Raw genomic sequence first — 25457 nt, forward strand, 5'->3', positions numbered from 1 at the left:
TGCAGAGACAGAATATCATTCAAGTAGTGCTTGACAAATTTGTTGGAGTACCACCCTAAAACAACTTAAAAAATTAAGTGCCTCACCGGCATCATACTACCAGCTGGAAGTATTAAGGCTTCTAAACAGCTGTCTGAAAGTACAGAGGTGACATTGGTTCTATGCAGACCTGTTTGTTCACATTTATTACAGTGCTAGCCATATGACTGAGGGAGTAACAGAAATCCTTGAAAACAAAATTAATGGCAAAGAACTTAGCTTAACTGCCTGTAATAGGCCTTTCCTACAACTGAGGGACAGACATAGCCTGTTATGATTTGTGGGAACCACGTCTGTTTCACACTATAAACCTTCCCCTTGGTTACCAGGTGTTCTAAAAGCAGTGGGTGCTATAGGCTTTCGGTTCACTGCTATAAGTTTTATGGTGTACAAATAGAATATGGAGATCGAGGCAGAATTTGTATATAAACAACACAAAAGCTTTATTTATTCACAGGTTGGTTTCAAAAAACAGATCTTCTGCACAGGTCTCCAGATAGTCAAAGGAGAAGCCCAGCTGAGGCACACAAATCTAGGCCAGTTATAGGTTCTGAGTGTGGTTTGAATTGTAATGCTTTCAGGAACATACAGGCTTTTACTGACTAGCCACTAGGTTGGATCCTCTCTCACACACAGGATTCCACCCATACCAGCCTGTCCTTTTTCAGAGCCGGACTAAAGGGCACAAGGTCTGCTCACTACCAGAGGTAGGCTTAACAATTGGATAGAAGAAGAAGATGAAGAAGATATTGGATTTATATCCCGCCCTCCACTCCGAAGAGTCTCAGAGCGGCTCACAATCTCCTTTACCTTCCTCCCCCACAACAGACACCCTGTGAGGTGGGTGGGGCTGGAGAGGGCTCTCACAGAAGCTGCCCTTTAAAGGACAACCTCTGCCAGAGCTATGGCTGACCCAAGGCCATTCCAGCAGGTGCAAGTGGAGGAGTGGGGAATCAAACCCGGTTCTTCCAGATTAGAGTCTGTACACTTAACCACTACACCAAACTGGCTCACAATCTCCTTTACTCCTGGATACTCCTGGATACTCTTAATGTAAATAAGGAAATACAGATGGATACATGGGAATATCTTTGGAAAAACTCTATGAGAATATCAACATGTCAGAGTATTGAAGAGGACTGTTTCAAGATGATGTATAGGTGGTATATGACTCCGAAAAAACTGGCAAAGATGAGTAAAAAGATGTCGGATAGATGTCGGAAATGTAAGAAACATGAAGGTTCTTTTTATCATATGTGGTGGACTTGTGGAAAAGCGAAAAAGTTTTGGCAGATGATACAAGAAATATCTAAAATTTTGGGATATGACTTTAAGAAAGCTGCAGAGACTTTTCTGTTGGGATTACAAATGGAAAAATTTCCAAAAGAAGATAGAACTCTAATTTGGTACTTGCTCTCAGCTGCTAGGACACTGTATGCGCAGTTGTGGAAGCAAGAAAAAATACCAGAGAAATGGGACTGGATAGTGAAAGTTTTATCGTGGAGTGAGATGGACAAACGAACAAGAACTTTAAGAGACTATGATTTGGAAGTGTTTAAAAGGGAGTGGAAGAAATTTAGAGGATATATAGAGAAAGAGTGGAATGTAAAAAGACATTGGACAATTTTTTAATAATGAGTATAAGAAAAGGGAGAAATTGAACTTTGATTTATAAGTGAACTCAAATATATAACTTCGGCGGGAGTCTAGTAATGGAGGGAGGGGGGATTAGAAAATATCATATGGGTTAGGGATAGTAATGATATAAACAGACATTGTTACCATATGTTATTAATAAAATTGTTTAAACAAAAAACAAAACAATTGGATACTCTATTCTCTCCCAGAGATAGAGCTAAGCCACTCTGCCACACAATCAGACAAAGCTACCCTTCAAACTCCCTGTTCTTTTTCTGAGGCAGACCCAGACTATCACTGCACTCTTCCTGAGGCAGACCCAAACTCCTCCTGCCCTGCGTCCCTCCAATATTCCACCCCTCTTCTGAAAGGCAACTGGATCCCGGAATAGTGTTCCCATGGGCTCAGCTGAGTGGCTGCTTTTTCCTTCAGCAGCAGGACAGCCTCCTGCCCATCACAGTGTCCTCAAATCAAATCTAGCATAATGGAATTTGAAGAAATTATGCAATAACATATGCAGGATTCTTTAGTTTTGTTAGTCTTGGGGGGAAAGATTCCCTCTCCCTTAAAAAATACAATCAGCAATATTTAGTATTGTAAAACTCTCTTTGATTTAAGAGAAGAGTTTCAAATTATATTTTCTTTTGGAAGCATAGCTTTCAAAGCCAGGCATCAGACTTCTGACATGCACCAAGACAAATAAATCCCTGTTATATTGCTATGACTAATCTCACAGTACTATATTCATTCTTCTACTTTGTTATGGATTTGCCTGTACTAAGAGATGAAGTTGGAGTTGGCTCACAACAGTGAAGCAATCTGGGGTGGCATAAGAGGAAGCAATCAGGACAGGCAAATTAAAAAAAACTTTTTGGAAATGAACCTCTGAATATTTTTCTCTGCTGCTATCCACAAATGTCTGAAAGCTCTGGAATATGTGGTTTTAGTTAGTACACAGATAATTTTGTGTAACATTACTCAGTAATTAATGAGGAAACAGTTTCACAGACAGGAATATTGGGTAACTAGTTGTTGCCAATTCCATGGACATAACTAAGTGCGGAGATAAAAAGACTATCATGAACCACATAGATTTGGTAAATAGTGTGTAACTTCTGAAGAACAGTTACATTAAAAATATAGGGGTATACTCAATACATAGAGCAACTCTGGAAATTGACTGGAAGAGTTTCTAGTGTCCTGGCCCCACTAATAGACCTCCTGATGGTACCCGTTTTTTTGGCCACTATGTGATGGAGTGTTGAACTGGATGGGCTACTGGCCTTATCCAACATGGCTTCTCTTATGTTCTTATGACTGTTTACTCCTCCACTTGTACTACAGGCACACAAAGACTTTATGCCTGGGTCAAATCTCTCACCCTATCTTGATGTTGGAAGGACATCTTTAGGAATCTGCTGATGTTCTATTACTTAAAGTGTTAATACGGGAGAGCCTGGTAGCTAGCAGTGTTTTCTCATACTGCTAGGGTAGAGAGAAGAGTCTGAGGAATATCAACATGTGACTCCTTGTGGCAGAAGAGAACGTTTGCACATGCATTAAAGGAACCAGGATCAAAGGAAGCTACTAAGGGCAGTAAACTATATCAACCCTCTTCCTGGATATCTGCTGCCTAACATCACAGCTGATCCCTAATCAATATCAGCTCCCATCAATACCGGCTCAAGAACATCCTGCTCAGTTTAGGAAAAGGCACTGCCTTAGCAAGCACAAAGGGCTTCTGATTCTATTGTCCTCCATCATTTTCCATCCCCCCCCCCACCAAAAAAAAATTGCTCAACTAAAAGAGCAGTTAACAAATACAATGTAAATAAAATTAAGATACAGACATCACTATAATGATTTTAATTAAACTGGCATGAGAAGAAATAAATGCTTTAGAGAGGAGGAGGCCTGGACTAGAGCAGTTTCCAAGTTAAAAACAATACAAATAATGGAAAAAACATTCTGAATCCAGCTGGACTGATTGAGAGGGAGATGAACACAAACTTTCCTGTAACAGCCAAACTGAATTCCTCATATAGACTTATTGAAGCCACTTGTTAAGCATTAAAGAGACACACATCTAGAATTGTTATATTCTTCAAAAATAGTAACAAGTGGTAGGAACCAAATGTCTCTCTAAGGTGTTGATAATTACATTTTTATACTTGATGCGATATCATTGTGAGACTCTGCTTTGAAATTACTATTAAGCACAGCCCTTGGCAGGCAAGTTTGAATATCTGTAGCAGAAAACACATGGATACATAGCTGACCATGTAGAAATAAAAAGATTATTTAAAAACTATGACTATTTCAGATTACTCAGATTATTAAACTATAATTATTTCAGATTATTCAAGTAACTATTTCAGATTAAAGCCATAACTATTTCACATTAATACAACTAATTCAGATTTGGGGGGGCAGTTAACAATTATGTATTAATTTTGATGAATGTCAGTCAACTGGAACAACCTCTGTAGTTAACAATGTGGCCCAATTGTCCATTTTATATAGTTTCATTTTAGGCAGGGGTCAATCAAGCCAGAATTGCTATACTGGCTCAAAAAAGAGCTCAGCAGAATTACCCTATTAGGAAAAAATTAATTTAACTAGAATAATATCTTTAGCACACCATCTGATCTGCTTTATTAAGTAATGCAATAATAAAGAGACAGGAATCTGTTCCAAGGAGTTTTTGCAAGTGCGAAAGACAACAAAGGGAAGTAAACACTGATATCAAGAAGCAAAGGTAACAAAAGATGGGTATGAGCAAATACAACATATATTTAAGTATCTATTGAAGGGGGAATTTCCAAGAAGAAAGAGAAGTGGCACCATTTAGGTGCTCTGGGAAGTGATTCCAGGTATAGACATATCTGTTTAGGGAAGATAAGGAAGCAGAGACTAGTGTGGTGTATCAAGACATAAGAGCAGAAAGGCAGCATAGAGAACTCTGAAGGTAAGTATAAGCAACTTGTATCTGGACAGAAGGAAATAAGAAGTCAGTGTGTGGACTGAGGAAGTACATTACATTGTCCAAGTAACAAAACACACAATTATGTGGCTAGCAGAATGCTGGGGAAAGGATGTTGAGTGAAAGAGACAGAGAAGAAGTCTGCAGTAATATCAAAAAGGAGATTTACAGTGCTATTTACTAGATGTAAATCCAATTGAGATCAAGGGCATTTACTGCCAAGTAACTATGCTTGGAATTGCACCTGGGGCATAAATCAAAATTTCACCAATGAGACGGAGAAGAAAGAACACATTTTACAATGTTGTAGAGTATGGAGTTTGCAGGCAGCCATGTTGATACAAAGCAAAATTTTAAAAAACAAACACAGATGCCATGTCAACGCTTTTATAAGACCAACCAAGACAGCATAACACAGTGTACATGATTTCAAGTTCTCCAGTCTGGATGTTATAAGAAGAGGGAAAGACAGCGTAGATTTTCAGGCCACAAAAACCAGTAGTTTACTATCACATTTTCTTTCTGCTGTCAGCCGTATAAGGGAATTGTGCCCATAATAATGGCCTTACAATACAGGTGGAAAATACCAACTGGCTATTGGGGGGGGGGGATTTACAGTAAGAGTAGCTCAGCAGTGGAATCAGCTGCCTAAGGAGGTGGTGAACTCCTAATCACTGACAGTCTTCAAACAGCAGCTGGATGAACACTTGTCATGAATGCGTTAGGTCAGGGGTGTCAAACATGCAGCTCAGGGGCTGAATCAGGCCCCTGGAGGGCTCCTATCAAGCCTGCGAGTGACTCACTGTCATCTGCTTCCTTCTCCCTCTCTTGCTTCCTTCTGCTTCACAACTTGCTTTGCCAGGCTTGCTCAATCGCACAGGAGCTACAGAGCAAACCTCCTCCCTTTGGAAGGAAGTGGGGGAAGGACAGCTAGCTTTGCCTGGCTCTCTTGATTGCACAGCAGAGCTATTGAGCAAAGCCTGTCTTTCTTCTGTTGGCTGAAGTTCAGCAAGCCAGTGAAGTGGATTAGGCTGAGTGTATGTGTTTGTCTGTGTCCTTTATAAAGTTTATATCTCCCTGATCTGGAATTACATTTTATGACACACATGGCCTGGCCTGACAAGGTCAAGATCCAACCTTCATAGCAAATGAGCTCAATACCCCTGCTCTAGGCTGATCCTGTATTTAGCAGGGGTTGGACTAGATGACCTCTATGGCCACTTCCAATTCTATGATTCTATGAAAACACAATCTTGTTTGTTCAATGGGGATCCATATTTTCCCACAGAACTTGCCTCTTAGATCTAGTTCAAATATTATGAAGAATCAGAGAACAGAAGAATGTTAGTAACTCAAACCAATCCTTTCCCCATTTATTTGGAATGTATATACTGGCCCTTATTCACAAGATAGTATTCCTCTCAGATACTTGATAAATGCTTGCCAGAAAGCAAGCACTAGAACAACAGAATGTTTCATAAATTGTCCAGTAACAACAGTTAGATTCAATCAGCTTCCCTTCTACCATTTCCCTCTCTCCACTTCACAGCTGAAAAGCTCCGTGCTCAGGGCTCTGTTGATGGAAAGCAGCATTAAGGCACTGAGCAACGTTGGTGGGATTTTCTACACAAAGTACACAGAAAAAGAGTAGGTTTTTGTATCCTGCTTTTCTGTACCTTAAGGAGTCTCAAAGCAGCTTACAATCATATTTCCTTCCTCTCCCCACAGTCACCTTGTGAGATAAGAGGGGCTGAAAGAGTTCTAAGAGAACTGTGACTGGCCCAAGTTCACCCAGAAGACTTCACATGAAGGAATGGGGAATCAAACCCAGCTCTTCAGATTAGAGTCTGCCACTCTTAACCACTACACCACACCAGATGCAGAATATTTATCTTAAAAATTTGCACCAGATAGAGAATTTTGGAAGATTCTCTTTCCCCCACATGACAAGCTACACCTACTTGTAGAGGGCTATGGCTGGCCACTAGACAGGGGCATCAAACCATGAATTGCGATTCATGCTCAAAATGGGCTGATTCATGGTTTGTTCCAAATGTTTGTTTGCTTGCACCATGCCCAAACTGGAAAATGAACCCCCTTTTTTAAAATATTGATGTTCACTTGGTTTGTCTTTGTGGTTTGTTTTCTCAGACAGCCTGAAGTCAATTCAATCAATTCCTAGACAATGCTGGGAGTGGACTTCTGGGACCCCTTGAAACACCCATCGCAGTTGTCCATAGCTTGACTGGCAGCTCTAGGAGCCAACTACAGAGCTCCCATTCTGACCTAAGGGAGCAGACACCTTCACTCTGCTGATTTCACTTTGCACTGCAGCACAAAGAGATAAGAGTTATTAGGGTTTGTAGAATCTTTCGGGATCAAGTGCCGTGTTCTACTGGAGAAAGTTTTCCTTCCAGACGTTTCGTTCTCAGCTGCGAAGAACATCCTCAGTGGCGTTGCAGCCGGAGCAGGCGCTCAGACCTTCTTGGACTAGAAGGTCCAAGAGACCTTCACTAGAAGGTCTGAGCGCCTGCTCCGGCTGCAACGCCACTGAGGATGTTCTCCGCAGCTGAGAACGAAACGTCTGAAAGGAAAACTTTCTCCAGTAGAACACGGCACTTGATCCCGAAAGATTCTACAAACCCTAATGATGTTACCAGACGTGAAAACCTGAAATCTTAGATAAGAGTTAGTTTTCATTGTGAAAGCTGAAGATGACCTTTCCTGGTGTTACTTGCTTTGGGGGGCTCTAACTTGGACATTCCAAATTCAATCTTTGCTAAACTTGGAGGGCAGGTGGAAGAGAGCCTGCTGAAGACTCCCTGTGAGTTTTACATCTCCCAAACCAAACAAAACAATGGACCATGAACCATACAAATCACAAAATGAAATGAACCTCCAGTTCAGGGCAATCACATGAAACACAACCAACACAAACCACCATTTTTGCATTCCATGCCCATGCCTACTGGCCATCACAGTGTTACCTGGGAAGAAACTTCACCTCACAACCAACTATTTCTCTTCTCTACTTACAACAACAACAACAAAATTTTATTTGTATCCCGCCCTCCCCGCCGAAGCAGGCCCAGGGCGGCTAACAACACAATTTAGGTTTAGTTATACAGAAATAGATAAAAATACATTTAAACATTGTAAACATTTTAATTAAAATTCTACGTAGGCTTTAAAAGTTGATTAAATTAAAATTAATAAGTGCTAATGCTATGTTTGCTGTTTATGTTTATAATGGCGGTTTCCTTAGCAATTTCCGTTTTCATCAGCGAAAGCCAGTCGGAAGAGGAAGGTCTTGCAGGCCCTGCGGAACTGTTCAAGGTCCCGCAGGGCCCGCATTTCCTCTGGAAGTTGGTTCCATAGGCTCGGGGCTATAGAGGAGAAGGCCCGGTTACGGGTACTTTGCAGCTTCACCTCTCTCGGTCCATGGATAGTCAGCAAGTTTTTCCCGGCTGACCTCAGTGCTCTCTGGGGTTCATGTCTCTACTTACAGTCTCTACTTACAGACTTACAAGCAGCAAAAGCATTTATCACCTGAACTCCAGTAGTAACTATTTATGTTACAACAACAGTTATCAAAGACGCTAATTAACATGACTACCACTTGTGGTGGTGGTGGAAAGTGCTGTCAAGTTATAACCAACTTATGGTGATCTCTCGTATGTTTACAAGGCAAGAGATGTTCAGAGATGGTTTGCCATTGCCTGCCTCTACATGGCAACCCTGGACTTCCTTGGTGGTCTCCCATCCAAATACTATCCAAGGCTCACCCTGCTCAGCTGACTAGATCAACCCAACTATTACACCAGAAAAATGAGTTTGCACTTGCTACTTACTGACAACTGTACTGTAGCTCACTCTGTAATCTTAATAATGGTTTAAATACATTTAACTGTACATAATGTTATGAATGTATCTCTCAGAAGTGTAGTCACACTCTTGTTGTCGCAAATACCTCTACATCTTATTCTGACATTCCAAACTTTCTTTGAACTACTTTCCTTTAATTGGGCTTTTAAACTAATGTCTCCTCTTTTCTTCAAAAACAAGGCATTTTCCCATAAAACTGAACTGGCTCAAAGCCCAGGATGGATAATAATCAGTCCTGGACCAGTGACAGCTTCGGGAGCCACAGGCTCTGCCCTGAGAGCACAGCAGGAACAGACTCTTGCTTTCACATATATTCCAAGGCACTAGAATAATATGAAGAAACTTCCTTTGATTATTATTCCATTTGTCTGCCAAAGGAGGACAGTGTGTGAAAATCAAGCACCCCAAAACTTTGCATTAACCTTTTGTCCATTAATTTACTGCCTTTTTTCATGTCCTCCTCAGATATTTTATCTTTTGGCCAAACGATAAAGGAGGCAAATGCTTGTCAGATATTTTTTATGAATGCAGAGATAAGTGTGAATAAAGGATTTGTCTACATTCCTTGTTCTGTGTAAATATGTGATTAATTACATCCCTTTAATCATATAGTATGCTAGCTGCCTAACTTAATTCTTCAGCTAGTTCTTCAGAAAGCAAAACCTCCGCATGAAGCTACATAGAAAGAGGAGGAAAAGCAGAAGGAACTTTTGGACTTTTTTCACATGGATTAGATGATCTGGAAGCAGTGTTGTGGGGAATGTGTCTCCCCCGCCCCCCCACACACACACACTTGACCACAGCATCATGGTGCATTTGTGCAACTCCTAAGTTTCCCTGACTTTTCTCTGCTCTTTCCCAAATGAGCTTTGCTGAAAAGTTTTAGGAAAGATTGCAGCCAAGCCTGGACGGCTGCTGGCTGGACAGGAAAGTTCAAATTTTTCTAGTCTTGCCCACATGGTAGCCATGTTCTGTGCCTCCACATCAATCATCAACCCATCTGTCACTTCAGGGCTTTTTGTTTTAACTGGCAATCAAATACCACTATAATTATCTGTATTACAGTGCCCCTATTGTTGCAGAGATACATCATTCCCCCTTATATTTTCACAAGGAAAAGGGATATAGACATACAGTAAAGCTGGGAATTCAAAGATAAATGTAACTAATTCAATTGTGGATTTCTGATACACTTTCTTCTAAGTCTGGAAATCATGACTCCAGTTCCCTAGTTCAAACCTTTAAATTTACTTTTTTTCACTAATTTTCACTAAAATTAACTCTTCTTTCCTTCCCTATGATTAAATGTTTTCTTGTGTTCATGTGTAAAAGACAACCATGCCTTTTAAATTAGCATGGAAGAAACTGAGGCAATTTTCTAGAAGATGGAAAACATACTGATTATAATTAAAGTACATATTACATGGGATGGTAATAACTTGCAACTTCCATTTTTGTGAGATTTTGAATTTTAATAGGAACCAACAAATGATGCAAAGATGAGGACATAACAATGAGGACATGTTTTCCCCAATCTTCATTGGTATCTCCTTTAGAAGAGCCCTTTTACCCACACAGGGAATTCCTAGCCATGTCCAGTGTAGAACAAGAGCTGTCCTCTGACTACAGCTAATAATAAACTTCTGTGCTTGAAATGAAAAGAGTGTGGTTGAATTCCAATCCTTTCAAAAATGTTATCTGCTTCAAGGCAGCAGATTCCAAACATTCCAAGGCATTCTTCAAGTTTACCATACCTGATAAATCTGTTTGGGGACTTTAGAAAGGGAGCTTTGAATAGCAGCAAAATCTCCATCTGAGATTATTACTTTGAGTTTAGCCTCAAGTTCTGTGAGATAATGATATTCCATTGGTTCAGGAGTGTATCCTTCACCTGGTACTAACCATCCAGTAGCTTCTCCCTGAGAAAAGGGACAATGAGTTAATTTGTATGCATAAATGACAGGGGGTCAACTGCATATGTTCTTTTTGCCTTCACTGAACATTTACTGGACTTTTCACTGGTTCAGCTGTTGGGGCCAGCTGTTTAACCCTAACAGTGGAGTGATGCGAAGTCTGGGAAATCAAAGGATTAAATGGATCACAGCCATTTAAACCTAACAGTGCAGTGGGTCCCTTTGAAGGAAGAGATAAAGGAATTTAACTTTTCTTCATAGCTATTTTACAGTTCCAAATCCGTTAATCTGTACACATAAGAATCTGCACGAATCCAAGTTTTCATTCTATGCATCAGCAGAAATTGTTACCCCCAGCAGGAGACATTGAAGAAGATTCACTGCACTGATCTTCTGTTAGAAAGCACATATGTAAATTTATATTGTGAACATCACAGTTGCAGCTCAACCTAGATTAATATCTTTGTACCTCAAAAACCTGCGGTTCACTGCTGTCATCTTCAGTATCTTTCAGTAATTCTGATAGCCTCTTCTTTTCTTCCTCCAGCAAAACCACTTGATTCCCAAACTCCTTGACCAACTAAACAAAGAAAGCAGTTTGTAAGATGGAAGGTTTTGGAGACTGATACCAGAATGCTGAGCTATTTCTTAAGAATTCAGATTAGGTTGATGGCAAAGAAACACAAAACAGGCTATAAGAAATGATAGTTTTAGTAGTCTACAGACAACCGTAGGGACTGTTCAATTTTTAATGTGTAGGTATTTCTATAAACAATTGTAACACAAATGCTAAGTCTTCTATGGAGATAGATCAAGGTAGGTGTGTTTAACTTCATCAGAAAAAAATGGAATGGCAAGCACTCCTAAATTTAGAGAAAGTGGGCAGTGAGTTAGTATGTAGAGTCATGAAAAAGTTTTTAGCAGATTAAAAGAATCACAAATTGGGGTCTGTGTTTGTTAGTTAGTGTTGTTAACTGGGCTGAAACAACAGTGGAGGGTGATAAAAAGCAGATTGATGTCATAGGTGTAAAGTTCCATAAATAAGAGTTTGTTGTTACTTCTGGGTTTAAATAGAGGGCATTAGTTTCTCAAGAGGTTTAAACATCATTCTAGTTTTCCATTAGAAAAAAAAGAATATATTAAAATATAGTGGAAGATGGGTTAGTATATGTAATAAGATAAACAGCCAATATTCCTTATTTGAGTATGTCAATCCAAAAACTCCCAATATTCTGATACACTGTTCTAAAAGAGAAATACATTGGAATACTGTGGATGTATAGCTATACTCACTGAGAGTTGGTATAGCATATGTAATGAGATAAAAAACCAATATCCCTGTTCAGTACCGGGGAGGTGTTTGTTCCAAGTTTCATAATAATTTGTAATTCAGCAATTTCTCTCTCCATTCTGTTCTTGAAGTTCCTTTGCAATAAAACAGCTACTTTGAGGTCACCCACTGAATGCTCAGGAAGCTTATAGTGTTCTCCCACAGGTTTCTTAGTTCTGTAATTCCTGATGTCAGATTTGTCTCCATTTATCCTTTGGCGGAGGGTTTGTCCTGTTTGCCCTATGTAGAGAACTGAAGGGCATTGTTGACATTTAATGGCATATATAATGTTGGAAGATGAACAAGTGAATGGGCCTCAGATGGTGTAGTTAATGCTGTTAGGTCCAGTGACTGTGTTGTCTGGGTGTATGTGGCAGCAAAGTTGGGACTTGGGTTTATTGCAAGCTTATACCATGAATAAAACTTTGTTGGTATTAAAGATGTCGCTAGATTCAAACTTTGTTTTGTTGTAGTGTGGTTAATCAGTGATAATCAATTTCTAAATTATTTTCCTGAGGCGATCTGCCTTTAAGGCAGACTCTTAAACACATACCTCAATGTTCTTTTTAATAAAATTATTTGGTTTTTTAGAACTTGTTTCAGTTTTCTGATGCATGTTCTCTGTTTTCCTCATTGAGCTTCTCGTTCTCTCTGCATTTAAACAACCTGTAGCAAAGAAAAACAGTGCCAAAGCACAACTGTAGATTTTAAACAAAGAAGCTACTTGAATTTATCCATATGATAAAGAATAAGCCTTCAATTTACCAACAGATTTGGATACCATCAATCATAATTTTCTTCTGGACCACCATTCCCGACTGGGATTGGGAGGCACTATTTTGCAGTGGTTCTGGTCCTACCTGGAAGGTAGGTTTCAAAAGATGGTGCTGGGGGGACTCCTGCTCAGCTCCTAGGCCTTTGGCCTGTGGAGTCCTACAATGTTCCATATTATCCCCTATACTTTTTAGCATCTACTTGAAATCACTGGGTATGGTCATCCAGAAATTTGGACTGGCTTGTCACCGGTATGTGGATGACCCTCAAGCTCTCCTTTAAGCTTCCAGATGATTCCAGGGAGGCTGCAGAAATCCTGAACCAGTACCTAGAGGTAAGTGTGTAGTGGATATAGGCTAATAAATGAAAACTTAATCCCAACAAGACAGAAATGCTACTGGTGAGCAGAAGATCTGATTTGGGATTTAAGGTGCCACCTGTTCTAGATGGGGTTACCCTCCCCTTGAAAGAACAGATCTGTAGTCTGGGGGTGCTCCTGGGCCTACAGCTGTATGAGGTCATAGCTGTGGCCTGGAGTGACAAAACCACTGAGTTATGTACAACTAGCACATAACTAGCACAAACTGCACGTTTTTAGAAAACAGAGATTACCTTTTTTATAACAAACAGGATTAAGAGAAAAAGAATAAATTGCTACATCTTGTACCTTGCTTGATTAGTCTTCCTCTGTATTCATAATTTTCTGAATTAATCTGTGTGTGAAATACTCCAATAAACATTTCATCTTCAGCAACAGCAGCAGGCCCTGTTAATGAAACATTAAATTACTGCAAAATATTTACACTTTGCAATAAAAAATTAACATCAAAGTATACCTGGAGAAAGTATACTCCATATGAGTGAAACTGCAGTGTTGTAGCCTGAGGACTGGCATTGTAATAAGTGCAAGAGTAACAGTAATCTTCACCCATGAATGCATACTTTCATGTGATAAAAGGGTTTGTGTGTGTCAGTGAAACTTAGAGCAATACCATAAGGAACTGAGACTCTGTGAAGAGATTAAACTCCTAACAGAGTCACTCAGGGTGGAATGGTTATAGCTGAGAAACCAGACTACGATGCATCCACACCCTTCAGGAACCGAAAGCCAAATGAGCAGAAGAGAACATACAGTTCCAACGGGGATGGAGGAATCCTCTGAGGCAGGGGTGGCCAATGGTAGCTCTCCAGATGTTTTTTGCCTACAACCCCCATCAGCCCCAGCCATTGGCCATGCTGGCTGGGGCTGATGAGAGTTGTAGGCAAAAAACATCTGGAGAGCTACCGTTGGCCACCCCTGCGCTAAGGGTAGTTACTGGACAGCAGCAGCAGGATCTATCATCGACATTGGGAATGCCACTTCAGGTAACTCTGGTTAATACTATGCTGAAGAAGGCAATGTAAACTACTTCCAATCATCTCTTACCATGAAAACCCTATGATGAGACAAACCAATACAAAAAAAAGATGCAATCTCCCTCCCTGCAGTCAAACAGCATTTGATCAGCTACTGGGAAAGCGTAGAGGATAAGTACAAGTAGTGCTATTCTTAATGACACAACTGGATTAAAGCAGAAAGTTAATTTAGTTGTTGATGTGAATGGATGCAAAAGAATCCAAAGCTCTTTGACACACATAATAGAAATATGGAACATGAGAAGTATGAATCAAGGTAAAGTCCAAAACCATAAAGTGAGAAATTGAACATTTAAACATTGAAATCCTGGGAGTGAGTGAACTAAAGTGGACTGGATTAGGACATATGACATTAAAAAATTAGAAAGTGTTTTATTCAGAAAATGAAAGTGTTTATTCAGAAGAAATGAAATTGCTCTAATAGTGAGGTAACACAAGCAAAATTTACTTTCTGCTTTAATCCAGTTGTGTCATTAACTGAATAACATCCATCAGACCTCATGAAAAGTGTATCAACATAGCCATCATTTCAGTTTATGTGTCAGGAAGAAATTGATCATACACTTAAACAAGATGGGCATGGTGACTGGAACACAAAAGTGGAAAACAAAACTATAATCAGCTATTATCAGAAAATACTGGGGTAGAAGCATGAAATAAAGCAGGACAGTGTCTCATAGAATTCTGTAAAGACAATCTGTTCCTTAAGAACACATCTCAGGCAACTCAACAGACAACTGTTTCTTGTTTTCTACTGATGCAATACTGTTTTTCTTTTTTATATTTATACTCTGTAGCCTGCCTAACAAACAAAGTAATGGAAGCTGTAAAAGGTAAGAACTCCTTTAAGTGGTGGAAAGCTAGCCCAAGTGAGATTAATAAAAGGGAACACAGGCTGTGGCAAATCAAATGCAAGACTGATCAGGCAGGCAAAAAGGGACTATGGGGAGCATATTGCAAAAAACAAAAACCAACAATAAAAATTTCTTCAAATATATTAGAAGCAGGAAACCAGCCAGGGAGGCAGTGGGGCCCTTGGATGACCAAGGGGTCAAAGGATTACTGAAGAAGGATAGGGAAATGGCTGAGAAGCTGAATGCATTTTTTGCCTCCGTCTTCACTGTGGAAGATGAAAAGTGTTTGCCCGCTCCAAAACCACTATTTTTGGAAGAGGTGTTGAAAGACCTGAGTCAGATTGAGGTGACAAGAGAGGAGGTCCTACAACTGATTGACAAATTAAAAACTAATAAGCCACCAGGTCCGGATGGCATATATCCAAGGGTTCTGAAAGAATTCAAAGTTGAACTTGTGGATTTCCTGACAAAAATATGTAATCTTTCATTGAAATCTGCCTCCATTCCTGAGGACTGGAAGGTAGCAAATGTCACCCCCATCTTTAAAAAGGGTTCCAGAGGAGATCCGGGAAATTACAGGCCAGTCAGTCTGACTTCAATACCGGGAAAGTTGGTAGAACTCATTATCAAGGACAGAATGAGTAGGCACATGGATGAACACAAGTTATTGAGGAAGACTCAGCATGGGTTCTGTAAGAGAAGATCTTGCCTCACTAACAGAGTTCTTTGAGAGGGTGAACAATCAAGTGGACAAAGGGAACCCAATAGATGTTGTTTATCTTGACTTCCAGAAAGCTTTTGTCAAAGTTGAAGGGTCTTTAGAAGTCGATTCTGTGTGATGTCTCTTCCTAGAATCGTCAGATTTCTTTGAATGTTTCCCAGGCTTAAGCTTGCTTGGAACCGAGGCCACGGAAGCTGCTGGTCAAGCCACTCCCTTTTGAGTAGATAGGGAAGATGGCGAGGTTTGGGATCCCAAAGTATGGGACATAGTAGGGTGCAGGGAGGACTCTAACAAGTGACTTCTGAGTCTAGCCGCGCAGTTTTTTCTCACTTGCTTCCCAAACTGGCTGCAATGCAGGCAAGTGTCGGTACAATGAGCCTCACCCAGACAGAAAAGGCATAAAGAATGTCCATTGGTAGATGGGATTTTTGAGGCGCACCGAACACACTTTTTAAAAGTGATTTTGTCTTTTTCTTCCATCCACCTGGGGGAGAGAGGGGGGAGGGGAAGGAGAGGGATGAAGGCCGAAGGAGAAGAGAGGGATAGTATGATTTTTTTTTTACGATACCAGTGAGTTGAAGAAAAGGATGAACGTTGAGGAAAACGGTAAGGAAATAGTACAGGAAAAGGATGAAAATCGCAATGAATAGAGGAGACTCAGCAAGGTAGGTGTATCCCGGGTGGCAGTAAAGAAGAAACTGGGTGGGTGAAGCGCCTCCCTCTCGTCTAGACATGCGCAATGGGTGCCGTCTCCCCGGGACGAGAGGAAGTGCGCGCCAAAATTAACGCTCCAAGATTGCTTTGAATTCTCTGAGGTCAGGTTCGATCCTGGCGGATAACCCCCCATGTGTGGGACTGCACAGAGACCACGAAGAAGATCTGGCTAATTAATAGGAAGCAGAGAGTGAGTATAAATGGGCAGTCTTCGCAGTGGAGGACGGTAAGCTGTGGGATGCCGCAGGGCTCAGTACTGGGTCCCATGCTCTTTAACTTTTTCATTAATTATTTGGAGTTGGGAGTAAGCAGTGAAGTGGCCAAGTTTGCAGATGACACTAAATTGTTCAGTGTGGTAAGAACCAAAGAGGACTGTGAGGCACTCCAAAGGGATCTGTTGAGGCTGGGTGAGTGGGCGTCAACGTGGCAGATGCGGTTCAATGTGGCCAAGTGCAAAGTAATGCACATTGGGGCCAAGAATCCCAGCTACAAATACAAGTTGATGGGGTGTGAACTGGCAGAGACTGACCAAGAGAGAGATCTTGGGGTCGTGGTAGATAACTCACTGAAAATGTCAAGACAGTGTGCGATTGCAATAAAAAAGGCCAACGCCATGCTGGGAATGATTAGGAAGGGAATTGAAAACAAAGCAGCCAGTATCATAATGCCCCTGTATAAATCGATGGTGCAGTCTCATTTGGAATACTGTGTACAATTCTAGTCACCACACCTCAAAAAGGATATTATAGCATTGGGAAATGTCCAGAAAAGGGCAACTAGAATGATTAAAGGTCTGGAACACTTTCCCTATGAAGAAAGGTTAAAATGCTTGGGGCTCTTTAGCTTGGAGAAACATCGACTGCGGGGCGACATGATAGAGGTTTACAAGATTATGCATGGGATGGAGAAAGTAGAGAAAGAAGTACTTTTCTCCCTTTCTCACAATACAAGAACTCGTGGGCATTCAATGAAATTGCTGAGCAGTCAGGTTAAAACGGATAAAAGGAAGTACTTCTTCACCCAAAGGGTGACTAACATGTGAAATTCACTGCCACAGGCGGTGGTGGCGGCTACAAGCATAGCCAGCTTCAAGAGGGGGTTGGATAAAAATATGGAGCAGAGGTCCATCCGTGGCTACTAGCCACAGTGTGTATGTGTGTGTGTGTATTGGCCACTGTGTGACACAGGGTGTTGGACTGGATGGGTCACTGGCCTGATCCAACATGGCTTCTCTTATGTTCTTAAATCATGAACCGAAAACCCTTCCTTAACAACTCTACGTAATGTGCACAAATGAAATAATTTTTATAAATGACAATAAATTGTTTGTGTAAATAAGGTATCACTTAGCAACTAATCAGAATACACTGTTTATTCTCCTACATACTCTAATGTAGGTATGGCAGGTATATAAGACATTTCAAAAAACTACTGAATTGCTACTGAATTAAAAGTTTGTATATGATCATTTTCAGGAGGCCTCTCTTTTAACATGCTGAAAAAGACTGAATATTAGCCTACAATAGCCTAATTAGTTAATTACATTTCATCCATTATCTTCAAGTTAGCCAAACTCTTGAGACAAAATGGGCTTGACAAGTTAAGATGCAGGTATGCAGTACAACAGCCTTAAGCAAAGAAGATCTGGAAACTATTTAAACAATTTTGCATTCTCTCAGCCAATGAACCAGACGTATGACCCATATAGCAAAAACTACCTTTGCAATGTAAAAGGAAGGGGTGGAATCCTATTTAACATTTGTTTTTGTTAACACTTAAAAATACTGAGCTTTTGCCCTTAACAATTACTCTAAAGGCATATTATATTATCAAATACTGCCATCTGCTGGCAGTATTAATCACCTCACATTAAAGTATCACTTTCAAGTAAAAGGTGCAAGCATCAATTGCTTCGGACTCTAGGGTGACATCGCATCACAATGTTTTCACGGCAGACTTTTTACGGGGTGGTTTGCCATTGCCTTCCCCAGTCACCTACACTTTTCCTTTCTCTTAAAAGTTAACACCATGACTGGAACTTTTAGGATGCAGGCTTACTGGCAAGGCATAGAGTTTGCTTTTATGTACATTGCCTAGCTGAACCTTAGGTGCTTAACAATAATGTTGATCAGTCTCTTGCTCCTGAATTCCTAAATGCTTCCCTCCCCATCTCTCCATTACAAAGTTCATTATCCAGAGATATCGACTCTTTTTAACCAGCTATTTGACTCAGACGAAAGCACCATTTATTTTAAGCCGTAATTAGTTTGTGAAATCAGAATTCAGCTTGTAGACAGTCACTAAAGTCAGAATGCATATGATATGGGGGGGGGGCTGTAGAAAAAGCCCAGCAGGTACTCATTTGCATATTAGGCCACACCCCCTGGCATCACGATTGTTTTGCAGAGCTTTTTTGTAGAAAAGTCCAGAAATTCATCTGAATATTAGGCCACACCCCCTGACACCAAGCTAGCCAGAACTGCGTTCCTGTGTGTTCTTGCTCAAAAAAAGCCCTGCATGTGATCCTGGTTTGATGGAGCCTAACTCACCATAATTAGTGGAGAGCCCCACATTCAAACAATCACATTAACTGCAGCTAGTTTAATTAACTCATGGTTTTGTGTGACACCAGAACCAAGCCAATAAAATAACAAACTAAGTTCAGGGCTACATGGTTTCTAGTCCAGTACCCTCTCTGCACATAATAGATGAAAGATAACGAAAATTATTTTAATGTATCACAAAATGACAGGTGTCTAAGATTTTATCAAATTATTCATCACTACTGTTGTCACAGCTGTCAATAAAATAAATGCATCAGACATGCACAGCAACATTCCACATAGCAAATGCGAAATTAGTGGATATGCTAACAGGGAAAACAGTCTCAACCAACCAACTTCAAATTTATAGCAGCAAAAATAACTGGTTGAAATAACCACTGCTGTGGTGCAGAATATTAGTTACTTAAAATGACTTTTTTCAGAAGTCCAGAAACTGAACTAGTTAGTACAAAAAGCTCTTTAATCAATCTACTAAAGGAGTGAGCAGGAAAATGAAAATGTCTTTTACGATGAAAACAGAGAACTAATCAACTATAAAAAGATGTGTCAATTTAAGGCTGTAATCCTCTGCATATCCCTTTAGTGATAAGTTCCTGAATACACAGTAGAAATGAATTCAAGAAAACATGCATAGTATTGAACTGCAAATCCTGTAAACTCATATTATTATGAAGAAATTAATTTGTTAATTTGACTATTCTGTTACTGGATTTTAACTTTGTACCACTTTGCATTCCAAACCCCACGAGCTATATGTGGCTCTGCTTACCGTACCTCATTCCTTGTCTGAAGAAGTGCGCATGCACACGAAAGCTTATGTTCTGAATAAAACTAAGTTGGTCTTAAAGGTGCAATCGATTCCTATTTTGTACTACTACTTCAGACCAACACAGGTGCTTACTTGGATCTATCTATATGAAGGAATGTGTTCTGTTTGCAGAAGTATCCTTGACAGCTACACTACTTGACACCTAGCTGAGGTGTATGTAGTAATTTGGAACACTGTGATTGGCTGCAGACTTAGTTAATATCCTAAACGGCACTGGTGCTTGCAGGTGGGGAAGGCACTTAATTTTCTATTTGCATGGATATTTTGGAGATACACTAGGGATTCTGGTGGCACAACATTGCATGGGGCCCTGTCCAAGGGCCGGAGAGGCTTAGGAAGCCTACTAAGCCTCCACTTTACCCATGAAATGCCCATCCTGCGGCCCAGTCCTATGCTCATGCTATGCTTAATTGCCATTCTAATTCCTTTGGAAATGGGGTTTAGGGCTGCAATTAGCCTGATATATTAAACTGCATTTGCCTGACCCTGAACCTTTAAGCTTTGTTAAGTGTCCAGAGGCAATTCCTAATGCAGATTATCAACAACTGTTTAATTTCAAAACAGATATAAATGGCTCTGAAAACACAATACATGTGGCCTGATGTATATCTTTATTTATATTTTTTAATTTTTCAGGGTATTGTCCCCCCAGCCCCCCAGGAATTTCTTACAGGTACAATTTGGAAAAATAACAGAGATTTGGAAGGCCTCCTCATACAATCCTCACTAAGTGGCTACCATGTAGTTAAGAGTTAAACCATACAGGTTTTCAATCACTTTACCTTATGTTGCTTGCAAGCCATGGAAGCAAATAGCTGCCACCACATATAACATTCAAACCAGGCAGAATGTTCAGCAGTCCACTGAAGAAACCCTGTTTTCCATAATATTACTGGAATAGTGTATAGTTCAAAACAGAAGGGCTTTTTTGTAGAAAAAGCCTAGCAGGAACTCATTTGCATATTAGACCACACCCCTGGTACCAAGCCTGCTGGAAATGTGTTCCTGCTCCAAAAAAGGCCTGGATAACAGCAACCTTGAAGGGGGGCAAGGGGATTACGTTTTTTGAGCAATTCAAAATTTTATATTTAGTTGATGGGGAAATGCCATTTCCATGCACCAGATGCATTCACTGGGAGATCATCAACAGGTTCCAACCCCACAGATAATAGTAAGCATGTCTTCCTCCTGACCCTGCCCAAGACACCCCTGAGCATATACTTGCCTTTTAATATCTACCATTGATACAGATTTGTCTGTCCCCTTTATATGCCTTATGGGTGCTTTGCCTTTGCAAAAGTGCAGACCTGTTTTAAACTTACGAAACGTCATCACTTTGTAATGTTCAGCTGCTACCCTATGCATACATTTACCTGTAAGTATGTCCCTCTGTACTGAGTTGGGCTTGCTTCAGGCACAGATTCTATGCATACTTACTCACAGCTCCTTATTTTCTGTATAGAATTGAAAAGGGAAAAAACCTATTCCCTTGTTCTTGTTACCTACTAGATGTTTCACAGTCCAAAGCCAAAAACCTGCTAGTGTTCTCAGCCTCTTCAGCAGTCACTGAGGAACTTCGAGATGTCAGAGACTATACAAAAAAAAACACAACCAAAGAAAATATATGAAAAAATGAGTATGCTGGGGTTGAACATGCAAATTTAGCTTTTCACACTGTATTATTTCTATATAACATGCACAGACAGCTTTGTTGACATTTACTGCTCTATATCTTGGGGTCACAACTTATTTCTGCACAAAGTTTGTATTTTGTACATGTAATTGGGCAAGCAACAAAGAAAGGTGCTGTCAAATTTCCTATTAGATCCTGGTATCAATACATCAAACAGTATCTGAGTATCAGTAGTACGATACAAAAGGAGATGATAGACTGAATGGAATAAATGTTACATCCTAGCAAGAAACTTGTTATTAAAACAAAACGGTATACATACATTTAGCACTAAACATAGGTTTAGTGTGGTTCATGCCAATGGAGCATCCAGGACTTCCTATCATCAAAGTTTCATGGCCCAAGACTGTAGATTCTGCAGATAAGGTCAGTGCTAGGACTCCAAGCCAACAGGCAATTCAATGTTCATCAAGTTCCATTATAGATCATGAAAGTTTCCACAAATATTCATTCACAAAACAACTTCAGAATTAAATCATACATTTTAGCTGCTTTGGTGGGCCAGAAGGTGGGATATAAATCTTATAAATAAATAAATTCAATTTCTAACCTGAAGTTCTTCCCACAGTTTTGTTCTCATCTCTTTCCCTTGTTTTTTAACTGCTTTTTCTTGAGATTGTTTGTTTGCCAATATCTGGTCCAACCTTTTCATCTTCTCTATGGCTTGTTGGATGAGGCAGTCTACATCACTCCCTTTAGAGTCTTCCAGATTAACTGTCAAATGGAAAGTTAAAATAAAACCTGATGCTGATATAGTTTAGTGGCTGTGATCTAGAAGGCACCCAGTTCAAATCTAACGGTGAGCTCACTCGGTAGCTTTAGTCAAACTGCATTCCAAAGGGGGCTTAGCTATCCCATCTTCCTACTTGGACTTATTTTCCTCTAGAAAAAGAGCAAGATCCAAGAAATGCAAGAAAAAATATAGTGTCAGCTTCTTTTTGGCAATGAAACTAATCTTTTCTTAGCTCTTTGTTATGCACAGCAGATGCTTAGGAACAATGGCAGCCATCCATCTGCCTTCCAGATATTAAAACTCAACTCTGGAAACAGGTTCTGAGAAACAAGATAATCAGGTTCAACTATGACTTGTCTCTTTACCCCCTCCCACGGAAAAAGAAGCCTTCTGACAGGTTTTGAAATCACATTTTTCATTCTTGGTATGATTAGAGTGTTGAGTTCCTAACTTACAGAAATCCCTCCAAGCATACACCCATGCAATCAGGATGGATGGATGGATAGATAGATAGATAGATAGATAGATAGATAGATAGATAGATAGATAGATAGATAGATAGATAGATAGATGGATGATAGATGGATGATAGATGGATGATAGATGGATGATAGATGGATGATAGATGGATGATAGATAGATGATAGATAGATAGATAGATAGATAGATAGATAGATAGATAGATAGATAGATAGATTTTATTTGTATCCCGCCCTCCCCCGCCGAAGCAGGCTCAGGGCGGCTAACAACTCAAAAGCAAACAGTAATAAAACATTGAGTTAGCATTAAAACATTAAAAACAATCAGTAATTAATTAACAATTCTAAATCTGTCAATAAATAAATAAATCTGGCGGTAACATTGTTGTTGATAACTATCGCTGTCAGTTGGCATAATAATAGCAGATCCCTGAACCGGGCCATTTTGGCATGTTATACACTTATAATTCAGCCATTCATCAGCGCCAACTTGAAGAGGGTAGTCTTGCAGGCCCTGCGGAACTGATCAAGGTTCCACAGGGCCTGCACCTCCTCTGGGAGCTGATTCCAAAGGTATGAGGCCGCGGTCGAGAAGTCCCGTGTGCGGGTATTCCGAAGTTTAACTTCTTTTGGCCCAGGGATAGTCAATCTGTTTTTTCCTACTGACCTCAGTGCTCTCTGGGGCTCGTATGGGGAGAGACGGTCCCTCAGGTAGGTCGGTCCTTGGCCATATAGGGCTTTAAAGGTAATGACCAGCACTTTGTACTGGACCCGGTATATAATCGGCAGCCAGTGCAGTTCGCGCAGCCCCGGCCGTATATGCTCCCATCTTGGGAGACCAAGCAACAGCCTGGCCGCCGCATTCTGCACTAGCTGCAGCCTCCGGGTCCGGCACAGAGGCAGCCCCATGTAGAGGGCGTTACAGTAGTCCAGTCTTGAGGTGACCGTCGCATGGATCACCGTTGCTAGGTCCCGACGCTCTAGGAAAGGGGCCAACTGTCTCGCCCGCCTCAGATGGAAAAATGCAGACTTGGCAGTGGCTGCTATCTGGGCCTCCATTGATAATGAAGGCTCCAGAAGAACACCCAAGCTCTTTACCTGTTGCGCCGCCTTCAGCGGGGCACCGTCAAAGGCTGGGAGAGATATTTCCTTCCCCAGAGCACTGCGACCCACACAGAGAACCTCTGTCTTCGCTGGATTCAGCTTCAGCCCACTCAGTCTAAGCCACGTTGCAACAGCCTGTAAAGCCCGGTCCAGGTTCCCCGGGGCGGGGGCGGGCCGGCCGTCCATTAGCAGATAGAGCTGGGTGTCATCAGCATATTGATGGCAACCCAGCTCAAACCTCCGGGCAATCTGGGCAAGGGGGCGCATATAGATGTTAAATAACATCGGGGAGAGAACTGCTCCCTGAGGCACCCCACAATCTAGTGTGCGCCTCTGGGATCGTTCACTCCCGATCGCCACCCTTTGTCCCCGACCCATGAGCAAGGAGGAAAGCCATTGAAAGGCCGACCCCCTAACCCCTATGTCGGCGAGGCGGTGGAGCAGCAGCTGATGATCGACCGTATCAAATGCAGCCGACAGATCTAGTAACATCAGCACTGCCACACCGCCTCGATCCAGTTGCCGCTGGAGGTCATCCACCAAGGCGACCAGGACCGTCTCCAGCCCGTGGCCCGGCCGGAAACCAGACTGGGACGGGTCTAGGACAGAAGCGTCATCTAGAAACCTCTGTAGCTGCAACGCCACTGCCCTCCCAATAATTTTACCTAAAAATGGTAAATTAGACACCGGTCGATAATTTGCCAATTCGGCCGGGTCTGCTGTAGACTTTTTCAGGAGGGGGCGGACCAAGGCCTCTTTCAGAGGAGTTGGAAAACGCCCTTCTAAGAGGGATCTATTTATGATGTCCCGTAAAGGACATCTAAGCTCCCTCTGGCAGGATTTAATCAGCCAAGAGGGGCAAGGGTCCAGGTCACATGTTGTTGGGCGAGCAGCAGAGAGGATCCCATCGACTTCCTCCAGGCTGAGTGGGTCGAAGTGGTCCAGCACTAAATCCGAAGACAGGCGCGGAGCCTCAATTTCACTTACTGTATCTAATGTGATAGGCAGGTCTTGGCGGAGCGACGAGATTTTATCTGCAAAGTATTTCGCAAATGCCTCACAGCCAATCTCTAATTCTCTAACGTTTGGTTTGCCTTGCGGCAATTTTATAAGATCCCCAATTACTCTAAACAATTGTGCTGGGCGTGAATTTGCAGATGCAATCTTGGCTGCAAAGTATTCTTTCTTTGCAGCCTTGACTGCCATCTCATAAGACTTCATAAACGTTCTATAGGATGTTCTCGTCGCTTCATCCCGAGTATGCCTCCACCGCCTCTCCAGTTACTATCACTGGTAAATATATCTACCATTGAATACATCTGTTTCTCTTGTCTATTATTTCCTGTGTTTTTTGCCTGTCCCTCTCCTTCAGCTCTTCTGCTGCGTGCAAAATACTCTAACATTGGTTCTGGGCCCAGAGCTCCCAGTGTTTCCAGAGGTGCTGCTGTTCTGAAGACAGAGGAGGCAGCACAGTGTTTTTGGAAGAGACGGAGGCAGACTGCCAAGTTGCCCAGGTGTCCAGTGATAAGTAGCAGAGATGGAAGCTGCAAATGTTGTTTCCTTCTCTGGGCTCAGCATTACTAAGCTGAACGGGACTAACTATGCTACGTGGTCCTAGAAGGTCAGTCTGTTATTAAAGCACCAAGAGCTGTGGGAGGTGGTGGCTGCTCCTTTACGGGGGTTGTTGGCAGCTGCTGAAGACAGAAAAGCTGCAGACCTTTTGCGTAAAAAGGATGTTAAGGCTTTGTCTTTAATAGGTCTTTCTATAGACGACTCCCAGCTGCTGCA

The 25457-nt window shown here is 41.2% G+C and overlaps 1 protein-coding gene across 1 annotated transcript in view; it reads right to left on the reverse strand.

The window, feature by feature from the left end:
- FSIP1 (fibrous sheath interacting protein 1) overlaps window positions 1–25457 on the reverse strand; it is a 175712-nt gene that overhangs the window by 130930 nt on the left and 19325 nt on the right. Inside the window, 6 exon segments of the mRNA XM_060261235.1 lie at window positions 10300–10464; window positions 10928–11038; window positions 12342–12454; window positions 13230–13328; window positions 21167–21251; window positions 21904–22067. Of these exon segments, the coding sequence (XP_060117218.1) occupies window positions 10300–10464; window positions 10928–11038; window positions 12342–12454; window positions 13230–13328; window positions 21167–21251; window positions 21904–22067 (737 nt within the window).

Source organism: Heteronotia binoei, chromosome 21 (assembly GCF_032191835.1).
Source record: "Heteronotia binoei isolate CCM8104 ecotype False Entrance Well chromosome 21, APGP_CSIRO_Hbin_v1, whole genome shotgun sequence".
Taxonomy (NCBI): Eukaryota; Metazoa; Chordata; class Lepidosauria; order Squamata; family Gekkonidae; genus Heteronotia; species Heteronotia binoei.